Source organism: Trachymyrmex septentrionalis, unplaced genomic scaffold (assembly GCF_001594115.1).
Source record: "Trachymyrmex septentrionalis isolate Tsep2-gDNA-1 unplaced genomic scaffold, Tsep1.0 scaffold62, whole genome shotgun sequence".
NCBI lineage: Eukaryota > Metazoa > Arthropoda > Insecta > Hymenoptera > Formicidae > Trachymyrmex > Trachymyrmex septentrionalis.
Window position 1 is genome coordinate 1,632,978 of NW_017305800.1, and position 18,910 is coordinate 1,651,887.

Here is an 18,910-nt window from a genome sequence, read left to right on the forward strand (position 1 = left end):
AAACATAAAATTATAGCGATCCCATCCTATTAAAAAATCCAATATATTACCATTTTTCGGAAAAAAATATTACATATGTATATATGGACATATTTTACATATAATTATATATAAGTGTACATAAAATATGTCAATTTTTTTATATAATTATATATAATTTTATATAATGTCATATGAAATATTTTTTCCCAGATTAGTTATAAAGGTAATATGAAATTATCGCTTCTTATATTTACATATTTATATACTCTACGTATTTCTCGCAAATTAGTATTCTGTTATAAAACCTGTTTTTATAACAGAATACTAGATTTATTTCTTACGAAACTATACTCAATTTGAACGATCATAGAAATGCACCAATCAAATGTTTAATGTAAAAGGTGCCATATTGTGTTCATCACACGAGGCACATGATTGGTCCGCTCTTTTACGCATCTGCATTAATAATCCATTAATATACAAATTTACTTATCATTCGCTGTTATTTGTTCTTATATAATGTATACAGCCATCTAAAGGTTCCAACTATTCATAGATCTGATTTAACCTTATTGGCGCGAAGACTGTTAAGAGTGTTAAGAGGAGCAGAGCAGAAGAACCATGTCAAGGACTTGGTGATGATAATTCAGCTTATCGTTATCGGCTTGTTTTCGTGAGTTCACCACAGTTCATCGTTAATTCGGCTCAATTTATATTTTTTCATATAAGAAAGTGCCAGTATCACCCGGACTAGTCAACAAAATGAACACTAACCTCCTGTTTGTTGAATCAGTGGAAGTACTGCGGAATAGTTTGTCGCATTACCATACCTTGTTAGAAGCGATTCTGGTGGTTTGGATAGTGTGGTTTATTTCTAAGAAACGAAGTAACCAGGACTCAGTACTTTCAAAAGAGTTGGTGGAGAACAAATTAGCAGAGTGGCGGCCGGAATCTCTCGTACCAGAATCACCGAAAAATCATCCTTCATTACGTCCAAAATACGTCACTTCCAAAGTCGGAAAGCGAGTGATAGTTGATGAAAAAAATTGCCTTAATTTGGGTACACATAACTACTTAGGTTTAAGTGACAAAGCAGAGCTGATAGAAAGTGCTGCAGCGGCTATAAAGAAATACGGCGTTGGATCTTGCGGACCACGAGGCTTCTATGGAACTGTCGACGTACATCTTGAATTAGAAGAACGTTTAGCTAAATTTATGGGCGTGGAAGAAGCAATAATATACTCGTATGGATTCGCCACTGTGTCGACTGCAATTCCAGCTTATTGTAAACGTAAAGACTTAATATTTGTGGACGAGCGAGTGAATTTTGCCATACAAAAAGGATTGGACGCATCTCGAGGAAATATTCAATATTTTAAACATAATGATGTTCAAGATCTACGTAATCTCTTAACGAAACAGGAAGAAATAGATAAAAGACATATTAAAAAGGGTGTGAAAATCAAACGTTTTCTGATTATAGAGGGTATTTATATGAATACAGGAAACATCTGTCCTCTACCAGAATTATTGGCTCTGTGTAAGGAGTACAAATTGAGAATCTTTATCGATGAGTCAATATCATTTGGTACCATCGGACTACATGGAAAAGGTGTTACTGAATACTTCAACATTCCTATAAGTGAAATAGATATGATAATGGGTGAGAAGCAATTATTAAAGCCAAATATTTCTTATTAATATATGAATACATGTATAATAGTATATATTTATATATATATATTGTATATATTTTTTAGGATCTTTAGAATGGGCTATAGGAACTATTGGTGGCTTTTGCATAGGAGCCTCCTTTATTATCGATCATCAACGTTTATCTGGTCTTGGCTACTGTTTCTCAGCGTCTCAACCACCTCTCTTGGCATCCGCTGCTATCACTTCTTTAGATATAATTGAAAATAACTTAGAAATATTCCAGTCTTTGAGAAATAATGCCTTATCCATACACAATGGTCTCAAAGAAATTCTAATGTTAGAGTGCTCTAGTTTTGCGGAATCACCTTTGAAGCATGTATATTTAAAGGAGCAAAAAGATCGTGCCATAGAAGAGAAATTACTATCTGCAATTTCAAATAAATGTATAGAAAATAACTTGGCGATTATAGTGCCTGTCTATTTGGAAACTGAAATAATTTTACTCAGACCTAGTCTCAGACTTTGTATATCTGCTAGTCTGGATAACAGTGATATCAAGTTTGCACTAAATACTTTAAAGAAGTGTACAGAAGAAGTTTTGTTGTCATTTTGTGAATAAAATAAATGAAACTTGAAAGAGTTACATTTTAAGATATATTCAGCTTATACATCAAAAATGCATCTATTTATACATATCATATTCTGTGTATCAACACAGATATATTGATTCGTCCATGTAGCTTTTTTGTATGATGAAAAGTTATTAAAATAAAATAGAGCTTTGAAAATATTATATACCTATTTTTTTAATATTTCATAGAAAAATGACATCAAAATTTTATAAAAAGAATATTAATCCTTTTAGGGATTATTGTTGTTGATAATTATGAAAAAAATCTAAGCGTGTATGATACAATAAAAATTAAAATTTATAAATAAATCAATGTTGATAAATAAATATTTAAATATTGTATGTTTAGTTACAAAAATTCGCTGAATACAACTTACATGAAGGAGCAGACTTTTAAAATGTTTTGTCCGAAAATTTTATTTTTTTAGTTAGAGATGGTGTAATGTTGGAAGACTCGTATAAGCTACTCTGGAATATTCATTTTTTCATCTTTAATTTATATGCTGAAAAGACCTAGACATCGAATGCATTTATGTCCTTTAATTAGAGACAAATACAATGTTTAACATTTTTTGCAATTGTTTATGTTTAGTAATTTGGTTAACAGTTCATATGCTACTGATTAGCATATATTATTTTTTTAAAGCATAGTTTTCTTTCTCGTTTTCTGAAAATTATAAATTTTAAAAGTTTGCTCTCCATATAATTATATAAAAAAGTCTGCTATAATACGACAACTTGCAAACCGCTTTATTATTATAATAGATACAGATACACCCTTATTAGTTGTCTCTCGTTTCAGGTTCTTCGTCATATGCCGCCATGACCTTTTCCATAATTTCCCATAACTTATCCCTCGCTAAATCTTTACAGAAAACCTGTAACAAAATAATTTACATATAAACCTATTAATATAAATTGATGTAGAAATAATACTCACATATAATACATATAATACTCACATTGAACCATGGCTGTTGATCGCATTCATCCATCAAAGGTACAACCACACCATAAATTTGCAATGACAAATTAATACAGGCTATTGCTATTAAATTCGGTGAATAGTCAAGAATAGCTGGGGAATGATGAAAATCTTGCAGCAGTGCCATGCTTGTTTTGGCGACAGGATACTTAGACCATTCTTCTTCGCCAAACCAAGCTTGCAAAGATCGTAGATAATGAAGCATGTACTGCAATAAAGTATAATGTAGTTATTAATACGTTGACACACATGTACATTAACATTAATAATATTTGCAATACCTTATGCGGATGTACAGGTGTAACTTGAAATTTGAGCATCCTCATGATTAAAAGTTCAGCTTGAACAATCGCATCTCTCATACTCCAATACTGATCTCCAAGATCAAGCGGCTGAGATCCTCTATGAAGTGTATTATAAGATACATTCATTACGTCTCGTATTTTTAGCGTATCATCTTTTACTTTACCAGCTAGATAAAGACAAGTTGCAGCTAAAAGCTAAAAAAAAGATAAAATTTGTCAAATTTATTCAGAACTTATGTAGAATCTCGAAATAATTATACTATAACATTTTTACATAATTATCATATCCCTGTGGTGTCGCTTCTTTAATAAATCTATGATATAGCGTAGCAGCGGTAGCTATTGTCAGTGGGTGAGCTTCCAATTTCAAACCTACAATCAAACAAGTATTTTATAAAAAATCATATTTTATAGACAACTTTCTAATGATAAATTATTATTATAATAACATACCGCATTCGAAGATAAATCGTGAAACCGTAAAGCTATCATTAGATTTGGTATAATCGATTGTAATGCTTTTTTGTAATGTATTCCTTTTTTCACGTTGCATTGCAAGAACATCGATCACATCTTTCATCTTTGAGCTAAAAAAGTGCAAAAAAATGCATTAAGAACCGATTGTTCCATCTTTGAATAAACTATGTGGTAATCTACCTACTGAATAAACAAAAGAATAAAAGTAAAAGCATAAGAAAGTAAGAGTGTAAGGCAGTGAATTGAAGTTAACCGAAAGGTAGAGCAACCTAGTCTAAATATATAAAAGAAAAAAAGTAACAAACATAGCTCGATATACAACAAACTTCAAGAATAACAATGAGTGCCAGAATTATGTCAGAATAGCGTTGAGAAAATATTGAAAAGCATTTGATCTGTGAAGAGTAAACTAGCGTATAACCTTATCTCAGTGTCATCCAATGTGAACTCATTGTACCTGAGAGTTTCGGTGCCGGTTGGCTCTGAGGGATTCATCGCGGATATACTTGTCTTCGCAGAAAAGGTCTCGTTTAAAAATTGTGTAAGCGCGCTAGTGAAAAAACTTCAGTTTCCAACTCATTCAGGTACAAGAGATCCAAACCCGAAAGAAACCTGAGAGCGGCCATACCGCCATATCGGCTTTTTTCATATGACACGCAAAAACCAGCAAAAAATCTACCCGTATATTAGCGGCATCAACGTCATTTTCTATAAAATGATGTGAACTACGTATCACATTATCAGCACCGTTGATAAAGTCGTATTGTCGAAAATTGAATTTTAAAAAGAAAATGTTAGATTTTATGATACAATTAAAGAAAGTTTGCAAAAAAATTTTGTTCTCTCTGTACACGTCATCAAAGTTAAAATTTATTTTTCAATTTTTTAAAATTTATTTTAAAATAATGTCATCTATAAAGCGAAATTGTTCCAGAGACAAGGACATGAGGTTTCAAGTCTGGATAGATACGAGATTGGACAAAAGCAAGATTGGACAAAAGGAAGATTGGACAGATGGAAGAATGGCCAGAGGATCGATTCTATATCTTGAAACGAGATGAAAATTACAAAAGTGAACGAATTTACTAGAATACTGATGACAATTTTATTGGTCAACATCTAGTAAATTTGTTCACTTTTGTAATTTTCATCTTGTTTCAAGACATAACATCGACGAGATACTATTAAAGTCCTTCGGCGCTTATGGAAATTCGCATGCCTGTTAAAATTTAAGCAATTAATTCTAAAGATTAGAAAAAGACAAAGAGTAAGTTGAACCGAGATTAAAGTTAATCTACGTTGGTAGAAATGGGCATAAGAGTAATAAACTAGTAATACGGATTAATTTCATGATTTATTAGTTTGGTAGACATGTACATATGTTTCAAACTTAATAATACTCGATTTTTATTTAAAACTGTGATTTTAATGATATCCGAGTTTGATTATCAATAGAGATGATAACTGCAGAGGAAAAATTATAATTTTTCGGCAATATATAAGATATTATGTTAAAAATATAAGTTTAAAGCCGATTCTACATTAGTTGCAAGCTGATTGCAAGTTTGTTGCGACAATCAACCTGAAGCTTGCATTTTGGAATCAGCTTCATATTGGCAACTAGCTTGCAACTAATGTAGAATCGATTTAATGCGCATGATATATCATGTTATTCTTGTTTAACATAGGCCTAGTTTCCATCAAGGATTTAAACCAGATGTAAGAACCAACCAACTACAGTCAAGCATTCCTTTGTCGTTCGACTGTAACAGGGAAATACTCGACTGTAATTGGTTGGTTCTTACATTCTAATCCGGTTTAAACCTTCGGTGGAAATTAGGCCAAAAAAAGTGTTAAGCAAGGATAACATGATACATCATGCGCATTAGAGTATATCTATATAAACTTGCATAGTCGCATAAACGTATGCATAAAAAAAATTATCCAATCATATGGCCGCACGAACTCTTGCATAACGCATAATACATAAGAGAATCAACCAATCGAAATTTTTCTTTTCCACTGGACTGGTAAAAATGGAAAGATTCTGATTAGTTAATTCGTTTATGCATTATGCGTTATGCAAAAGTCTGTGCTGCGACCAATATTTTAACTTGTGCAACTTTGTAGGAGAAATGCGATTGAATCATTTTCTTTATGCATATGTTTATGCGGCTATGCAAGTGTGTGAATATACCATTATCCGTGCAACGAATCGCAGCCTATATCGCGATCTCTGCATAGTGACTCGCGACTGCTTACAGCGCTACCTTAACGGCGACCTGATTGGATCCATAAATATTCGCCCCCACCATGTGACTTGGGCACAGTATATACTTAGGTGTGGGTCTCTTTTTAGACACTTTGAACTTCGTACGTTGTCTGTTCACAAGCTCGTCGCGCGAGTCCGGTTGAGGTCTATCTTTTGTCTCGTAGGTTATGTCGCGTTGATAGCGCGTATTAAAATCGCGATCGCGTTAAAATCCATAAAATTACACGCGAATCTGTTTCAATCTACAACTCCGCGAGCGAGAAATTAAACGGGTCGGTAAAATCGCACGGCATTCTGTCCTCCATTAAAAAGGTCGGGTGAACACCCTCTCCGCTTATTGCGTTGCTTTTTGCTAATATTGAAATTCCTGAAATTCTCGCCTTTGCTTTCTTCGCGGTGGACGTAACGTAAGAAGAAGAGAAAGAAAGAAGGAAAGGGAGAGAGAAAGAGGAGCCGCGTCCAAATCGACGCCCGGAAATAAATAACACGTGGTGGAAAAGAAGAACTACGAAATGTCGGCGTCTCCTATTGCCAGACAGGCCACCCAGAGCCAGTGCATACCATCTAAGAGAGTCGTCATTCATCATCCCAACCAGCTACCGGTCGACTACTCGTCCACCCCCGGAGGCACGCTCTACTCCACGACGCCGGGAGGTCAGTATATCCACCTTTTCCAAATCTCCCATCTCTGCCCATTTTCCTTAGCCTGCATCTCCGAGATATCTAAGCTACAATCTACATCCCCAAGTTATCGACGGTTCCCTGTAAACCTTACGGAAAATACGCATTTAGACCGTATTCGTAGTCTATTCTTGAGCTAATAGAATACAGATTTCAGTTAGGATTAATTAGCGATTGGCAGCCCTATTGATTGAATTTTAGAATTTTATGATTAAGACCGAAACATAAATTAAGCATTGGATAAAGTCTTGAGATTATAAGCTAAGAAAGCTGTATTAGCATCTTAAGACAGTCTCAAGATGATCTTAAAATAAGAACGGATGAATACCTCCCTTACAATTGTTAAGGACACATATTTAGCTGATGCTTAATTAATAATGGCGATTGGCGGATAAATATCAGACGAAATAAAAAAATTCTTTTGTACAATTATTGTCCATCTTCGGAATTCGTCAAAATAAAAGAAAGCCCTTTTATCACGGGGATCGTGCGATCTCCTCGATATTGTACGCGAAGTCATTTACCATCTCACTAAACAATATGCGCACACGTGCAAGGCGCCCGTCAAGGCCATTGATATTTACGCATAACGCGATTGTATCTTTCGCTTTCTCCCCGCGCATACATACGTATACGCGTAAATGCGTCTCGATAACAAACTGTTACGTAATACTCGTTTCGGCGCGGGTCTGTTTCGTCGCCAGTTTGCATGGAAAATATCCAACGCTTTTGTGTTGCATACGCGAAATTATATCCCATTGAAATAGCCGGTTCATTATCAGCTCGGGATAATGCACGACCTTGACGTTAATTCATAGCCGACATGCAGAGCGACGGCCGGCAGATAATTTTTAGTTATAAACTTCTGGATGATTTGGTGACACAATTTGACAAAAGTGTCGTTATATCTTTGTTACTCATTGAATGTTGAGAAAGATAAATGAAGCTTGTGCCGATTTATATTACTAAATGAAAAGCGTGCTCTAATGACCTTCGAACATTCCCTCCTTTGTTAAATAATTAATATATCATGTTAATATATTATATCATTTTATTATATTTATTATATAATATATTACACATTAATCTGTACGTTATAATTTATGTATATATCATAATATATTGTACATTGATATATTAATTTATTAATATATTTAATTTAATTATCTTATGAATGAATAGTTTATTTACTTGAGCTCATTTCCAAGAAAGGACTTGGTTTAAAAATGTCTTCTACACATTCATCACACCTTATAAATTAAAGGCTAACTAGAACTTTTGATTAGCATATCTACATTGGTTTGTGCACCTACTTTCCAGATTATATATATGTATAGCTTATCTATCTACGGCAATCTTTACGACTTGTATCATATCAACATTATTTACAATTATTACATTATTACTTTATTACAAAATTCACATACATAATGTAAATATTTTGTAATTATATTGGTAAATATCCCATAAATTATAATTACATATGTTATGAGAAAAAATAACAGCATTATATTAATTACCTGTATATAAAGTCATAGAATTTAACTTTTTCTGTTTTTTTAATGTTTTCTTCAAATCCACGTTAATGTTTTTAGCTATCACTCTCAAATAATCTGAATTTTTATTTTCTGAAAGGAAAAGAGAGAAAAGAATAAAATTAAATTTGAACAAAACTAAAAAATAGAAAGATTTTTTTCTCTCTTAAGGAGAAAGTGATTTATTAAAGTAATAGAGATAAAATGAACGTGATTCAAATGACGAAGTCATAGATCCCCGTGCTACTTCTTGAAGAGTTTAATTTATTAAGGCTGAAGTTTAGATCGCCGGATTTCGACATTGAACGGGTAATATTGAATGTTGGTTCTACTTATTGCGTTTTTAGCGAATGATAGAAGGATAACTTATCGCGTTAATGTTTACACTTCTTTATATGCGCATCACTTTGGTCGCAAGCAAAGAGAAGGCGAGCCGTGAAATAAATACGTACGTTACAAAAAAATACGGATTGAAATTATACTGGGTGTCTTGCCATTTCCTTCAGTTTGCGAATTCTTTCACCAATTTCGAACGGGTTTTTTCCACCTGCACATTAGCTTCCAGAGCGATGAGTAATACCACTTTTAGTTATTAATCATATTGACAACTGCAGTTCACTTATCAAACAATGTTTCAAGTGGTCTTTAACAAAACCTTGCTCTTTGAGGTTTAAAACATCTAACAGCAAAAATTTAAAAAAATTATACAAAAGATTGCACCATTATTAAATTTTTAATACAGTTGAATGATTTATTGATTTAGAAAATTGTCAAACAAGTGAAATGATTTAAAAAAATGATATGTTATTGTTGGAGATATCTACTGATAATTCCACTCTATCTTATTCCCGACAAAGAGTTCGATTGTTGATATGACAATCAATATAACAATATTATTCTTTTTCTAATATTTTTATTTATAATGATAAATCGTTCTCTCCGAGATCGAATCTGTTCGATTTATACGTATCTAATTAGAGCACTCGACATATCCCGAATAAAATAACATTTTGTAGATTTACAATACAATAAATACTGTAAATGTACAATACGAAAGTGTCTATAAAGTGATCACTTGTCTGATCCCATTTTTTAGATTTCTTAAAAAAATCTCAGTTTCCGGTTTGAATTAAAAATATCCAGACATGAAAATTGTGTAAATAAAAAAATCTAACTGAGATATAGTAGATAATTTCACGAGTGGCGGTATGTGACGAAGAGTTAGCTGCTTCTTTTTCTTTTAACATGACACAAGCGAAACTGGGTAGCGAGATTGTCGACGAATTCGCAAACCAGGTGAGTGAAGCCAGGTCGCATGCACTTGGGACGTTGTTGTTCCTTGCTCGGCAGTGTTTCCTGGGGCGTTAAACAGCCAAGGCCGAATTAATGCGTGCGCGCGCGATACATACCACGTCGCCTGATGCGTAATCGGTGACGCGTGTAATGTTTATCGCTCGCGTCACGCCAGCGCGGCGCGCAGAAAGTCACGGCGATCTGAAAAACAAGGGTACACAGCGTGAAAACGACTGAACCTTCAAGATAACTTTAGCCGCGACAGTGAGCGCGCTTCGTAAATCTCGCATAAAATCTCAATACGTAAACAATGACGATCAATAGACAGCCGCTTCGCAGATGGATACGTGTTCCTTTCGAACCACTGCGAAACTATGATGAATTCCTTCTTTATTATTACTATTATGATTCAGGTTGGTGAACGATTTGGCCAGATAAGAGAGAAAGACGCTACTCAGTCGAGGAAAATTGATTATTGACTCGTGATTTCTGATCTAGTCGAATGATATTCCAAGTTAATAGATACAATCTTCTTCTCTATAGATATTTACATTATATCTATTATTAAAAGAGAATGTGAATATTTTCATTATGTTCGTTATTGAAAGAGAATTTTGTCAAATAAATTTTGATCAAGCTTTTTTAAACAAATATAAATTTATTTCACCTTGTGCTAAAAAAAAGAACGAAACAGTTACGTAAAAAAAAAAATAAAATGAAATTTGTGTTATGCGAATTAAAACGGATGTTATTTACACAAAGAAATTCTAACGTTTCTGGGTTGACTTTATATCGTATTATCTTTGCTTTCTGCAATTATGTTTTGGCATCTCCGCCGACCCTTGCACTCCTTTCAAGTTAGGTAGGTGTCCGTACAGAAATACCCTTGTATAAATAGGCTGCGTGCATTGCTTTTCGTATAACTGTCGGGCCATTGTGTCGTTTCTGCCTGTAATCGTTTTCCCATTCTACAAATTCTTTTTTTGAACTTTGGCCCATTATTCCATTCTATTGTAGTTAAATCTTATTTGCATTTTTCTGACTAAAGGAATGTATTACCTGAAGCATAAAGATTCATTGAAATCTCTTCTATCGACTCTACTCGGTAACCATAAAGTTACAATTATGTCAAACTTACAGGCAGAAACATGGCAGACAATTATATCGGGCCATTGTGTCGTTTCTGCCTGTAATCGTCCCATTCTACAAATTCTTTTTTTGAACTTTTACCCATTATTCCATTCTATTGTAGTTAAATCTTATTTGCATTTTTCTGACTAAAGGAATGTATTACCTGAAGATAGCATAAAGATTCACTGAAATCTCTTCTATCGACTCTACTCGGCAACCATAAAGTTACAATTATGTCAAACTTGCGATAAAATTTTAATTTATCCAACAATCCAACAATCATTAATATTATATTATAGTCAGATAATTTTTAATCACAAAAATTACAGCTTCAAATGTAACTTGTATATAAAAATACAAATTGCGTCGCAAGAAATATCAAGTATTTCGTGTGTGTGTGTGTGTGTGTGTGTGAAAAAAAACACACACACACACACACACACACACACATATATAGCCATTCACTCAAATTTAATATTCTAGAATATTTTCATAATGAAAATTTAACACATACCTAAAAGTTGAAGCTTCATTATAATAACAGATTTTATAGATAATTAAATCTTCGAATCTTGCACAGGTACTCGCATCGTATACGAACGTGCGTTTTTGATGAATTTGCGAAACTCTCCGATAGCACGAACACCACCAAGCAAATCGCTGAGGATACCGTCTGAATTACTGAGGGGGAATACTCCGATCATCACGAAAGATCCCGCAAAAAATACTAAGAAAGGTCAGTCTGCTTATTTAAATCGATTTTTCTTGTGCGATTCCTGCTTTTCTTACTAAAAAATATAGGTTGAATGAATAATGCATTATTAAAATATTTTACATTAATGACGATACATAATAATAATTGCATTAGAGAACTTTCCTCACTTTTGTTTGACGTTACAGATTCTCTGATCGAGGAATCCGCGGAGCAATTTGAAATGGATATGTGAATAAGTAAATGCAACGTGCTGTTGTTTATGACGATTGAAATGTGTTCGTAGCCATGCTCAAGAATATTGTCAATCAGTCCTATGACAATCGCACAGAGTTGAGAGCACATGGCTAATACGCTTTAATCCTGTGCCTTTTACCAGTGGTCTTAAGAATTGTGAATCTTATAAAAAGATTTTCTCCTTGACGAAAGGCCATATCTTATTCACATACATATATTGTATATTGTATACGAATCATTTTATTCTTGACGCTTGTTCTTGTCCAATGTTATACGTATATTTGCATATAAAGAACGGCCGTGAATGTAAAAGTGCTAATGTTTGTAAAACATTAGTGTCTAATGTCTTCCTTTTAAAAATGGCCAATGCGATGCTTTGTAACGTGTTTTGTAAGGAACTTGTATCTGTGAATAAATGATACATACATTTTATACATCCATACATTTTATTTTGTTATATTTTATTATATACATCTTATAAAAATATTTAAAAATAATTATAGATTTTCAGTATATTAAGATTTCTTTAATATATGTTGATTTGATATTGAGACATATATATTATTCCAATAGTTTAGCCTCTCTGAATTTTCAAATTCGATAAAATTTTCGACGCGCAATTCAAAATGATTACAAATTGGTGTGTGTGTGTGTATATATATATATATATATATATATATAATTCACATTTATTTAAGCGTCAAAGATCCAGCTTCGACTGTTACGAGCCTTTAATTCTTATTTCTTATTGGTTATGTTCTCACATATACAGTCCAATAAGATTCTTGTTGTATACAAATAATTAAGTACTATTTGAAAATTATATTGAACAATAAGTATTGTAACTTCATTTTTGAGCAAAAATATCTTATGACAATTCGAGGATAATCAAGCCACGTGTGTGCGTGTGTGTGCGTGTATATATAAAACCGTTACATAATAAAAAGTTTTATATAATAAAACGAAATTTCATGTCTTCTATTTTAAAATTAAAATTTAAAAGAATTTTTGAATTATATAATGATATTTGAATTATTTAAAATTAGAAGAATTAAATGTTAAGCTCGCGCTTAGATATAATATCAAACTGTCGCGCAATACACTTAGAAAATCTTCGAAAAGAATTTACCTAAAAAAAAGATAACTTTATAGTCACAATACTTTTCACTACTATTTTTAGAAACCATTATGAAAATTTCGAAGTAAAGAAATAAAGGAACATATTATTTGCAAATAAAATAATATCATTAAACAATTTTTAATTGTGCAACAGTATTGTATGCTCTTGTAGTAAATTAATTGCATTAAAGATCGTTATATATACAGTTAATTCTGTAAATACTAAGTAATACTATCTAATATAAAATTCTTTCGAAAAATACTGGATATTTCAGATAGTGCTTACATTATATTGTTTTTGCACTGTAGATAAATATTAGGTTAATTTATAACAGTTTTTAAACTGTATACATAAATGTAGAATAGGATACAAACATTGACACAGTAGTGCATTATCAGATATATGTTTATAAAATTTATCACAATTTAGGACATACGTTGCCTAATTTCTTTCAATACTTATGTAAAATTTGTTATTTTTGATATTCTTTCTAAGAGTATTGTTGCAATATTAACTTTATTTCCTTTCGCGTCGAAATCGTCATAATAAATTAATTCACATAAATCTCTGGTTTCTGGGTTGCTTTGCAAAATTTCTTGTAATTTAGTATAAAATCTCTCGATAATCTTAGATTTATATCGTTTATATATAGCAGATTCAGGATGATTGTGTTTCTGTACTTCGTAGTATGTTAACAAAGGTGTCGCACCTTCCACCACTATATATACCGGTTTATTACCCGAGTTTCTTCCTCCAGGATGTATCTTGTAGGCATTGTTGCGATACGTCCTGCCTATATTCCCAGCCCGGTTACGTTTCTCCTCCTCTAGCTCGTGTATATTTTCCATCCACTGATAGGAAGCTTCCTTTAAGTCTGGTGGGATGTATCCAGAAGATGGTATTAAAAGAAATAGCTTGTGTATCGGAAATGTCACATTGTGATAGTCCTCGAAGTTTTCGATTTTCTCGATTATGCCCTTCCTGCCGGTTTCACTGGATGGTAGAGTAAGCTGCAGATAGCCATAGTAGAAATTATACGCCATACCCGTGCCATAATCCAGACCCTTCATAGCACTGAGATCAGACAGCAATCCTGTTTCCCATTCAGCCAAGTTGGTCATCCTGATTAGGCAGAAGGAAAATATTATCAGTGGCACGCACACGTAGGGCCCAAAGTCCCAGGCGTATCTCAAAGGGCATCCGCGAATGGTGATGCTCAAGCCCAGGAACAGCAATGTGGCAACGATGATGATTGTCGCCGATAAGGTATTCAGAGAGAAGTGATACTTCGCCACTGACCAGAAGCCCTCCTCAGAATGCTGGCCCACGTCAGTGGTGAATGAGACCAGCGTCTGGCACAGGCGTAGCGTCACATCGCAGAGCAGGAAGATCACGAGGAAGACGGACGCGACGAAGGTGGTCGCGATTATCGACACAATCGTCCTGTCCTTTGTCGTCTTGAACGCGGCGAAGGCGAAAAAAACGAGAAGGACGACACTATACGCCAAGTAGATCTTCAGCTTACGATCGGCCGTCGAATACTTCTCGCTTTCCATCCTCACCGAAATATAGTCACTGAATCAAGTTAGATCCGCCTCAATCCGGTCTGCAGAGAAAGACGGGGAAACACTGTGCTGCGATAAACTTCAGAGAAATGTGGCATAGCTGCGTCAAGTATCGAGTGTGACACACCCTTCCTTCTGCGAATTCTATATATCGAAATAGAACAGGAAACATGTTTAAAGGTTTATTCAGACGGACTTGCATAATCATGTATAATACGTGCCATGGAGCAGCCGACCAATCTTGCGTGTCCGACGCCACGTTGCTGAACTTCATGTCCATTTTATATCGTAATGCGTAATTAGTCGACTTCTTCTTTTCCTATTCATATGTATCGGCTTAACGATCACTCGGCTAAACAGGTGACTTTTTTTTATCTTATTTACGTAATTGGTGAACGTGAGGAATGAGTAATTAGCGTTATCATATGCCATTGTAAATATTTATAGTTTACGACTTAGTACATTCCTTAACTGGAAGACAATATTTGTTTACATCGTATAGTTCGACAGTCATCAGTGACTTTAAGAAACTGTGTTAAAAAATAAATCGAATTTTGGTTTAAAAAAATTTAATAAAGAATCGCTGACATTATTAAACTGTGTATATTTCGTGAATTCTGATTTAAAACGATTGAATATAGATTAGATACGCTTTGACTTCATCGAAGATATTTGATTCTCATGTCACATTGAAATTCTACCAGAGGTTTCTACACGCACTATGAATTTCCAAAAGACACGGCTAACACAATAAATTCTTTTTAGCCTAACTTTTTACAGTTTTTTTTCTCTTTTTTTTCTGTTTCCTCGACATAAAACCAAAAAGAGGAAAGATAAATCGTGCAAATTTAGCTAAAAAGAAATCTAGTACAACACAGTGAGTCGTTACATTTTTATTATTTATCAAAATAATTGTTGAACAAAGATGAAATGATCACTGTGTTACATTATATTATTTTGTAAATATAGCGACAGTGATCATGTCATCTTTAGGCCTGCACTAGTTCAGCCAAAAAGAGCAGGCTTTTTGTTTAACATTGGTAAACAACAAGAATGTAATAATCCATTGTGTCACACCGTGTCATTTGTATCGCTTGTTAAAAGGAAATACTTTATCTCTTGCTGAAAAAAGCCCTTTATATTTTAACTGTCAGATTAGCCGTATTCATGAAACACATCTAATATTTATACTAAATATAAGAATCAAATACACCGAATGTCAGTCCTTAACGTTTGTATACCTACAATAAAACCTTAGGAACTGTTAACTTTACTGTACGCCAATGATCACTCAAGCGACTGCAAATTACTACAATGAACTATAAGCAACTGATAACGACTAAACCGCTGCACAAGCTGCATTCTACAAGCGAGTGCAAGCGGCAGATAGACATAAGACGACAGAACGCGTCCATGCGACCCGAGATTGAACTAATGAATTCCGACGTCGACGAGTGTTTTTGGCGGGAAGGCGTTCGCTCATAACCCTTCATTTTCGGTAAACGGGGGAAAAGCGTGGCCGAGATAAAGACGCGGGAAGGCACGATCCCGTTTTTTCCCCCCGGTCATGTCGGTTGGCCTCGCGTCGCACCTGGTCACACCTGCCGGTGGACTCTTCTCGCGATTTCGTAATCGCGAGACGACGTGCGATCGTCCTGTAACGGTTCCCGAGCTGGCTGGCGGCGCAGCTGCTTCGGCTACGCTACGTCTCTCTGAGGGCACGAGAGAGGAAGCCTACTCTGTAACGCGCGCCAGAGAAAGAAAGAGAGAGAGCAGGAGATAGCGTTGGACGGGAGTGGGTGGGCCGGGAGGGGAGGAAATGGAGGGGAGAGCGGAGTAGCGCGTGTTGCCAGGTCGCGCGCGCGGAGCGCTGTTAACGCGAGTGAAATGAGCTGATGGACCGACCGCAGCACGGTCGGGAGACATCTACGATCGATAAAGGCTCGTAGAGAAAGCCCGAAATCGCGAGAGGGAGAGAGGAACAGAGATAAATAGAGAGAGAGAGAGAGAGAGAGAAAGAGAGCAAGAGACAGATCGGCCGGCAAGCGAACGATCGGCACGGTTTGTACGAGGTAATAAACGCCTTGGCGACGATTTTTCGCGACGCAGACAGGACAGCCGCGACGACGACGACGGCGACGACGGCGGTAATAGTAGTGGTGGTGGTTGTGGTGGTAGTGATGGTAGTGCGCGGCGCCGCGCGATTAATACAATCGGCAGGTGATCTCTCGTCGCTGATTAAAGCGCCATGTCCCGCGATGGACCAATCAGCTGCTTGGTAAACCGCCGTGAGACTTCGAGTCTGTCCACAGACGAATGACAACAAAAGAGACTGATAGAAGTCGCGCGCGCGAGAGAGCGAGTCCGAGTTTTTTTGCACGCGAGTGTGTTACTCCCGCGCGCAGCCGAGGAGGCCCAGTATATCCGCCGTCGCGGCCGCTTTTTTTCCGTTTACCCCCCGTAGCGCGCCGCGAGTAACGTCGCTTAGCCTGGTGGTGGTGAAAGGTGCCGTGAGGAATATGAAGAGGAGAAATGTTGAGTGCGGTAAGCTTCGGAGGCCCTTGAAACGCAACAAGCTCACCGAGGGGATCTACGGAAGGTAAATTCTCACGCCGCCATATGCGTATCGCGTACGTATGTACACCTACGTCGGGGAATGGCCCGTTTTCCTTCGTAATCAAAAAACGTAACCAAAACCCTCCTTCCCCTCCTAATCCCTCACCCCCCGCGCGGTCCCCCCCCTCGCCTATCTCGCGGAAAGACGCGAGTGTTGTAGGTCACGACAACGATAACGATGATAGCGATAACGACGACCATAATAATGACGAGCATGATAATTATGATTATGATCATGATGTTGATGACGACGATAACGGCGGTGGCAACGATCGCGCGCGCGAATATCGAGCAACCGCGACGCCGAATCGACGCCGCTCTCGTCTCGCTTGACATTTACCTGCGTCCTGCGATTCGGATGTTCTAAGGACATACGATATCTCCTTCGTTCTCGCTGTTTTTCTATTTCTTTTTTTTTTTTCTTTCTTTCGTCCCGCAGTCTCTCGTCTAAACGCATCCATCGCATATTTAGCACATATGCAGCATCCTATGTTCCAATGACTCTTGTTTGTTGTGCATGGCTTACAAGCGGCTAAACACCGCGATAAGAGTAAAACAAATGCGATAGTTCAACGGACTTTTCTTTCTTGTTCTAATTTTTTTTACTTAGAGAGCATAAGATCGTGTTATGTAAGATCTCTGGTGTTTTCGATGACACCAACTTGGTATCTCGTATCTTGTGATCCAAACATATTTATCGAATATTTTGAAAGAAAATATGGATGGCTCACAAAGGTCAGTACAATTTGTTTTTTGTCGTTGACCTGGATTATATTAAAAACCTTCTTTCTTGTTTTTTTTTTTTTTTTTTTTCAAATGAATATTTATTATACTTCAAGTACAAGTATGTACTAATTAAACTACAAAAATCTAAAGTAAATATAGAAACATACAGATGTATCAGTCACTGTGAGTTGTAATCTAGGATATGGTAAACATAACGTGTATTAAAATAATTATATTTGTTTCAGTACCTTGCTTTATCTGAAGTTTCTTCTACTATGGGCCATGGTGATTTTGGCAGACTTCATTTTGGAATTCCGTTTTGAATTTTTGTGGCCGTTCTGGCTACTCCTCCGAAGCGTTTACGATTCCTTTAAATATCAAGGCTTGGTAAATGTCAACGTGTGTTACGCAATTATCAAGATTACGCAATCGGACATTATTGGATATATGTAAAATCTCATTGTCTCTTTTTTCTCTCTGTTTTAGGCCTTCTCTGTATTTTTTATTTGTATTGCACTTACGTCAGACATGATTTGCTTCTTTTTTATCCCTGTGCATTGGCTGTTTTTTGCTGCCAGCACTTATGTTTGGGTGCAATACGTTTGGCATACAGGTACGTAGAAAACAAATGTATTTGAAATATGGACAAACGTGTAATATACACCTGTCAAAATGTGATTCCTTCGTACTACTGATACTGGTCCATGACATACTTGCAGGAATTCAATTTTTAAGAATTCTGATTTTTAATAGATGTAAGAGATTAATTAAAATGTTAATATTTTAAATAGATAAAGGAGTGTGTCTACCAACTGTGATGCTGTGGCTACTATTTCTATATATAGAAGCAGCAGTGCGGTTGCGTGACTTGCGTCATATGCCATTTCACCTAGACCTCTGTCGGCCGTTTGCAGCACATTGGTAACAGTTTTATCTTTGTTTTTTTTTTTGTAGATAAATATATCATTAAAAGATTATGATTCGTG

The 18,910-nt window shown here is 35.5% G+C and overlaps 5 protein-coding genes across 10 annotated transcripts in view; 3 read left to right on the forward strand and 2 right to left on the reverse strand.

Annotated features, from left to right (window-relative positions):
- The first annotated feature begins 397 nt into the window (after positions 1–397).
- On the forward strand, positions 398–2,424 carry LOC108752781 (serine palmitoyltransferase 1). Its single transcript, XM_018493868.1, has 2 exons — positions 398–1,645; positions 1,743–2,424. The coding sequence occupies exons 1-2, from the start codon at positions 745–747 to the stop codon at positions 2,255–2,257; spliced, it is 1,416 nt and encodes a 471-aa protein (XP_018349370.1). The 5' UTR covers positions 398–744; the 3' UTR covers positions 2,258–2,424.
- A 210-nt stretch (positions 2,425–2,634) lies between these two features.
- On the reverse strand, positions 2,635–4,683 carry LOC108752787 (cyclin-related protein FAM58A). 2 transcript variants are annotated; one of them, XM_018493876.1, is made up of 6 exons: positions 4,494–4,683; positions 4,013–4,146; positions 3,834–3,931; positions 3,536–3,754; positions 3,232–3,462; positions 2,635–3,147 (listed from the first exon to the last, which is right to left on the reverse strand). In XM_018493876.1, the coding sequence occupies exons 1-6, from the start codon at positions 4,529–4,531 to the stop codon at positions 3,052–3,054; spliced, it is 816 nt and encodes a 271-aa protein (XP_018349378.1). In that variant the 5' UTR covers positions 4,532–4,683; the 3' UTR covers positions 2,635–3,051. The 2 variants fall into 2 exon arrangements, with proteins under 2 accessions (XP_018349378.1, XP_018349377.1); XM_018493875.1 differs by having other exon boundaries at positions 4,458–4,683.
- Positions 4,684–6,411: 1,728 nt separating this feature from the next.
- LOC108752902 (eukaryotic translation initiation factor 4E-binding protein 3) lies at positions 6,412–12,097 on the forward strand. Its single transcript, XM_018494092.1, has 3 exons — positions 6,412–6,962; positions 11,529–11,684; positions 11,849–12,097. Exons 1-3 carry the CDS (start codon positions 6,821–6,823, stop codon positions 11,893–11,895), a joined length of 345 nt encoding a protein of 114 aa, XP_018349594.1. The 5' UTR covers positions 6,412–6,820; the 3' UTR covers positions 11,896–12,097.
- A 13-nt stretch (positions 12,098–12,110) lies between these two features.
- LOC108752901 (stimulator of interferon genes protein) lies at positions 12,111–15,043 on the reverse strand. 3 transcript variants are annotated; one of them, XM_018494089.1, is made up of 2 exons: positions 13,757–15,043; positions 12,111–12,302 (listed from the first exon to the last, which is right to left on the reverse strand). In XM_018494089.1, the coding sequence occupies exons 1-2, from the start codon at positions 14,571–14,573 to the stop codon at positions 12,133–12,135; spliced, it is 987 nt and encodes a 328-aa protein (XP_018349591.1). In that variant the 5' UTR covers positions 14,574–15,043; the 3' UTR covers positions 12,111–12,132. The 3 variants fall into 3 exon arrangements, with proteins under 3 accessions (XP_018349591.1, XP_018349593.1, XP_018349590.1); XM_018494091.1 differs by having other exon boundaries at positions 12,147–12,302; positions 13,746–15,043; XM_018494088.1 differs by lacking the exon at positions 12,111–12,302 and having other exon boundaries at positions 13,410–14,580.
- A 1,336-nt stretch (positions 15,044–16,379) lies between these two features.
- The window catches only part of LOC108752900 (macoilin-1), a 6,557-nt gene continuing 4,026 nt past the window's right edge, over positions 16,380–18,910 (forward strand). For all 3 annotated transcript variants that reach the window (XM_018494085.1, XM_018494087.1, XM_018494086.1), the window contains exons 1-4: positions 16,380–17,181; positions 18,170–18,311; positions 18,411–18,537; positions 18,716–18,845. In XM_018494085.1, coding sequence (XP_018349587.1) covers positions 17,102–17,181; positions 18,170–18,311; positions 18,411–18,537; positions 18,716–18,845 — 479 coding nt within the window. In that variant the 5' untranslated portion in view covers positions 16,380–17,101. The remainder of the gene's footprint in view (positions 17,182–18,169; positions 18,312–18,410; positions 18,538–18,715; positions 18,846–18,910) is intronic.

What these genes read in the sequence shown, in the direction of transcription:
- LOC108752781 (XM_018493868.1), top strand. Translation starts at nt 745, where the DNA reads ATGAACACTAACCTCCTGTTTGTTGAATCAGTGGAAGTACTGCGGAAT. An exon ending in TGAAATAGATATGATAATGG is followed by an intron (nt 1,646 to 1,742) that starts GTGAGAAGCAAT and finishes TATATTTTTTAG; the next exon opens with GATCTTTAGAATGGGCTATA.
- LOC108752787 (XM_018493875.1), bottom strand. Translation starts at nt 4,531, where the DNA reads ATGAATCCCTCAGAGCCAACCGGCACCGAAACTCTCAGGTACAATGAG. An exon ending in TTGGATGACACTGAGATAAG is followed by an intron (nt 4,147 to 4,457) that starts GTTATACGCTAG and finishes GCACTTTTTTAG; the next exon opens with CTCAAAGATGAAAGATGTGA. An exon ending in ATCAACAGCCATGGTTCAAT is followed by an intron (nt 3,148 to 3,231) that starts GTGAGTATTATA and finishes ATTTTGTTACAG; the next exon opens with GTTTTCTGTAAAGATTTAGC.
- LOC108752902 (XM_018494092.1), top strand. Translation starts at nt 6,821, where the DNA reads ATGTCGGCGTCTCCTATTGCCAGACAGGCCACCCAGAGCCAGTGCATA. An exon ending in CTACTCCACGACGCCGGGAG is followed by an intron (nt 6,963 to 11,528) that starts GTCAGTATATCC and finishes AATCTTGCACAG; the next exon opens with GTACTCGCATCGTATACGAA. An exon ending in CGCAAAAAATACTAAGAAAG is followed by an intron (nt 11,685 to 11,848) that starts GTCAGTCTGCTT and finishes TTGACGTTACAG; the next exon opens with ATTCTCTGATCGAGGAATCC.
- LOC108752901 (XM_018494088.1), bottom strand. Translation starts at nt 14,573, where the DNA reads ATGGAAAGCGAGAAGTATTCGACGGCCGATCGTAAGCTGAAGATCTAC.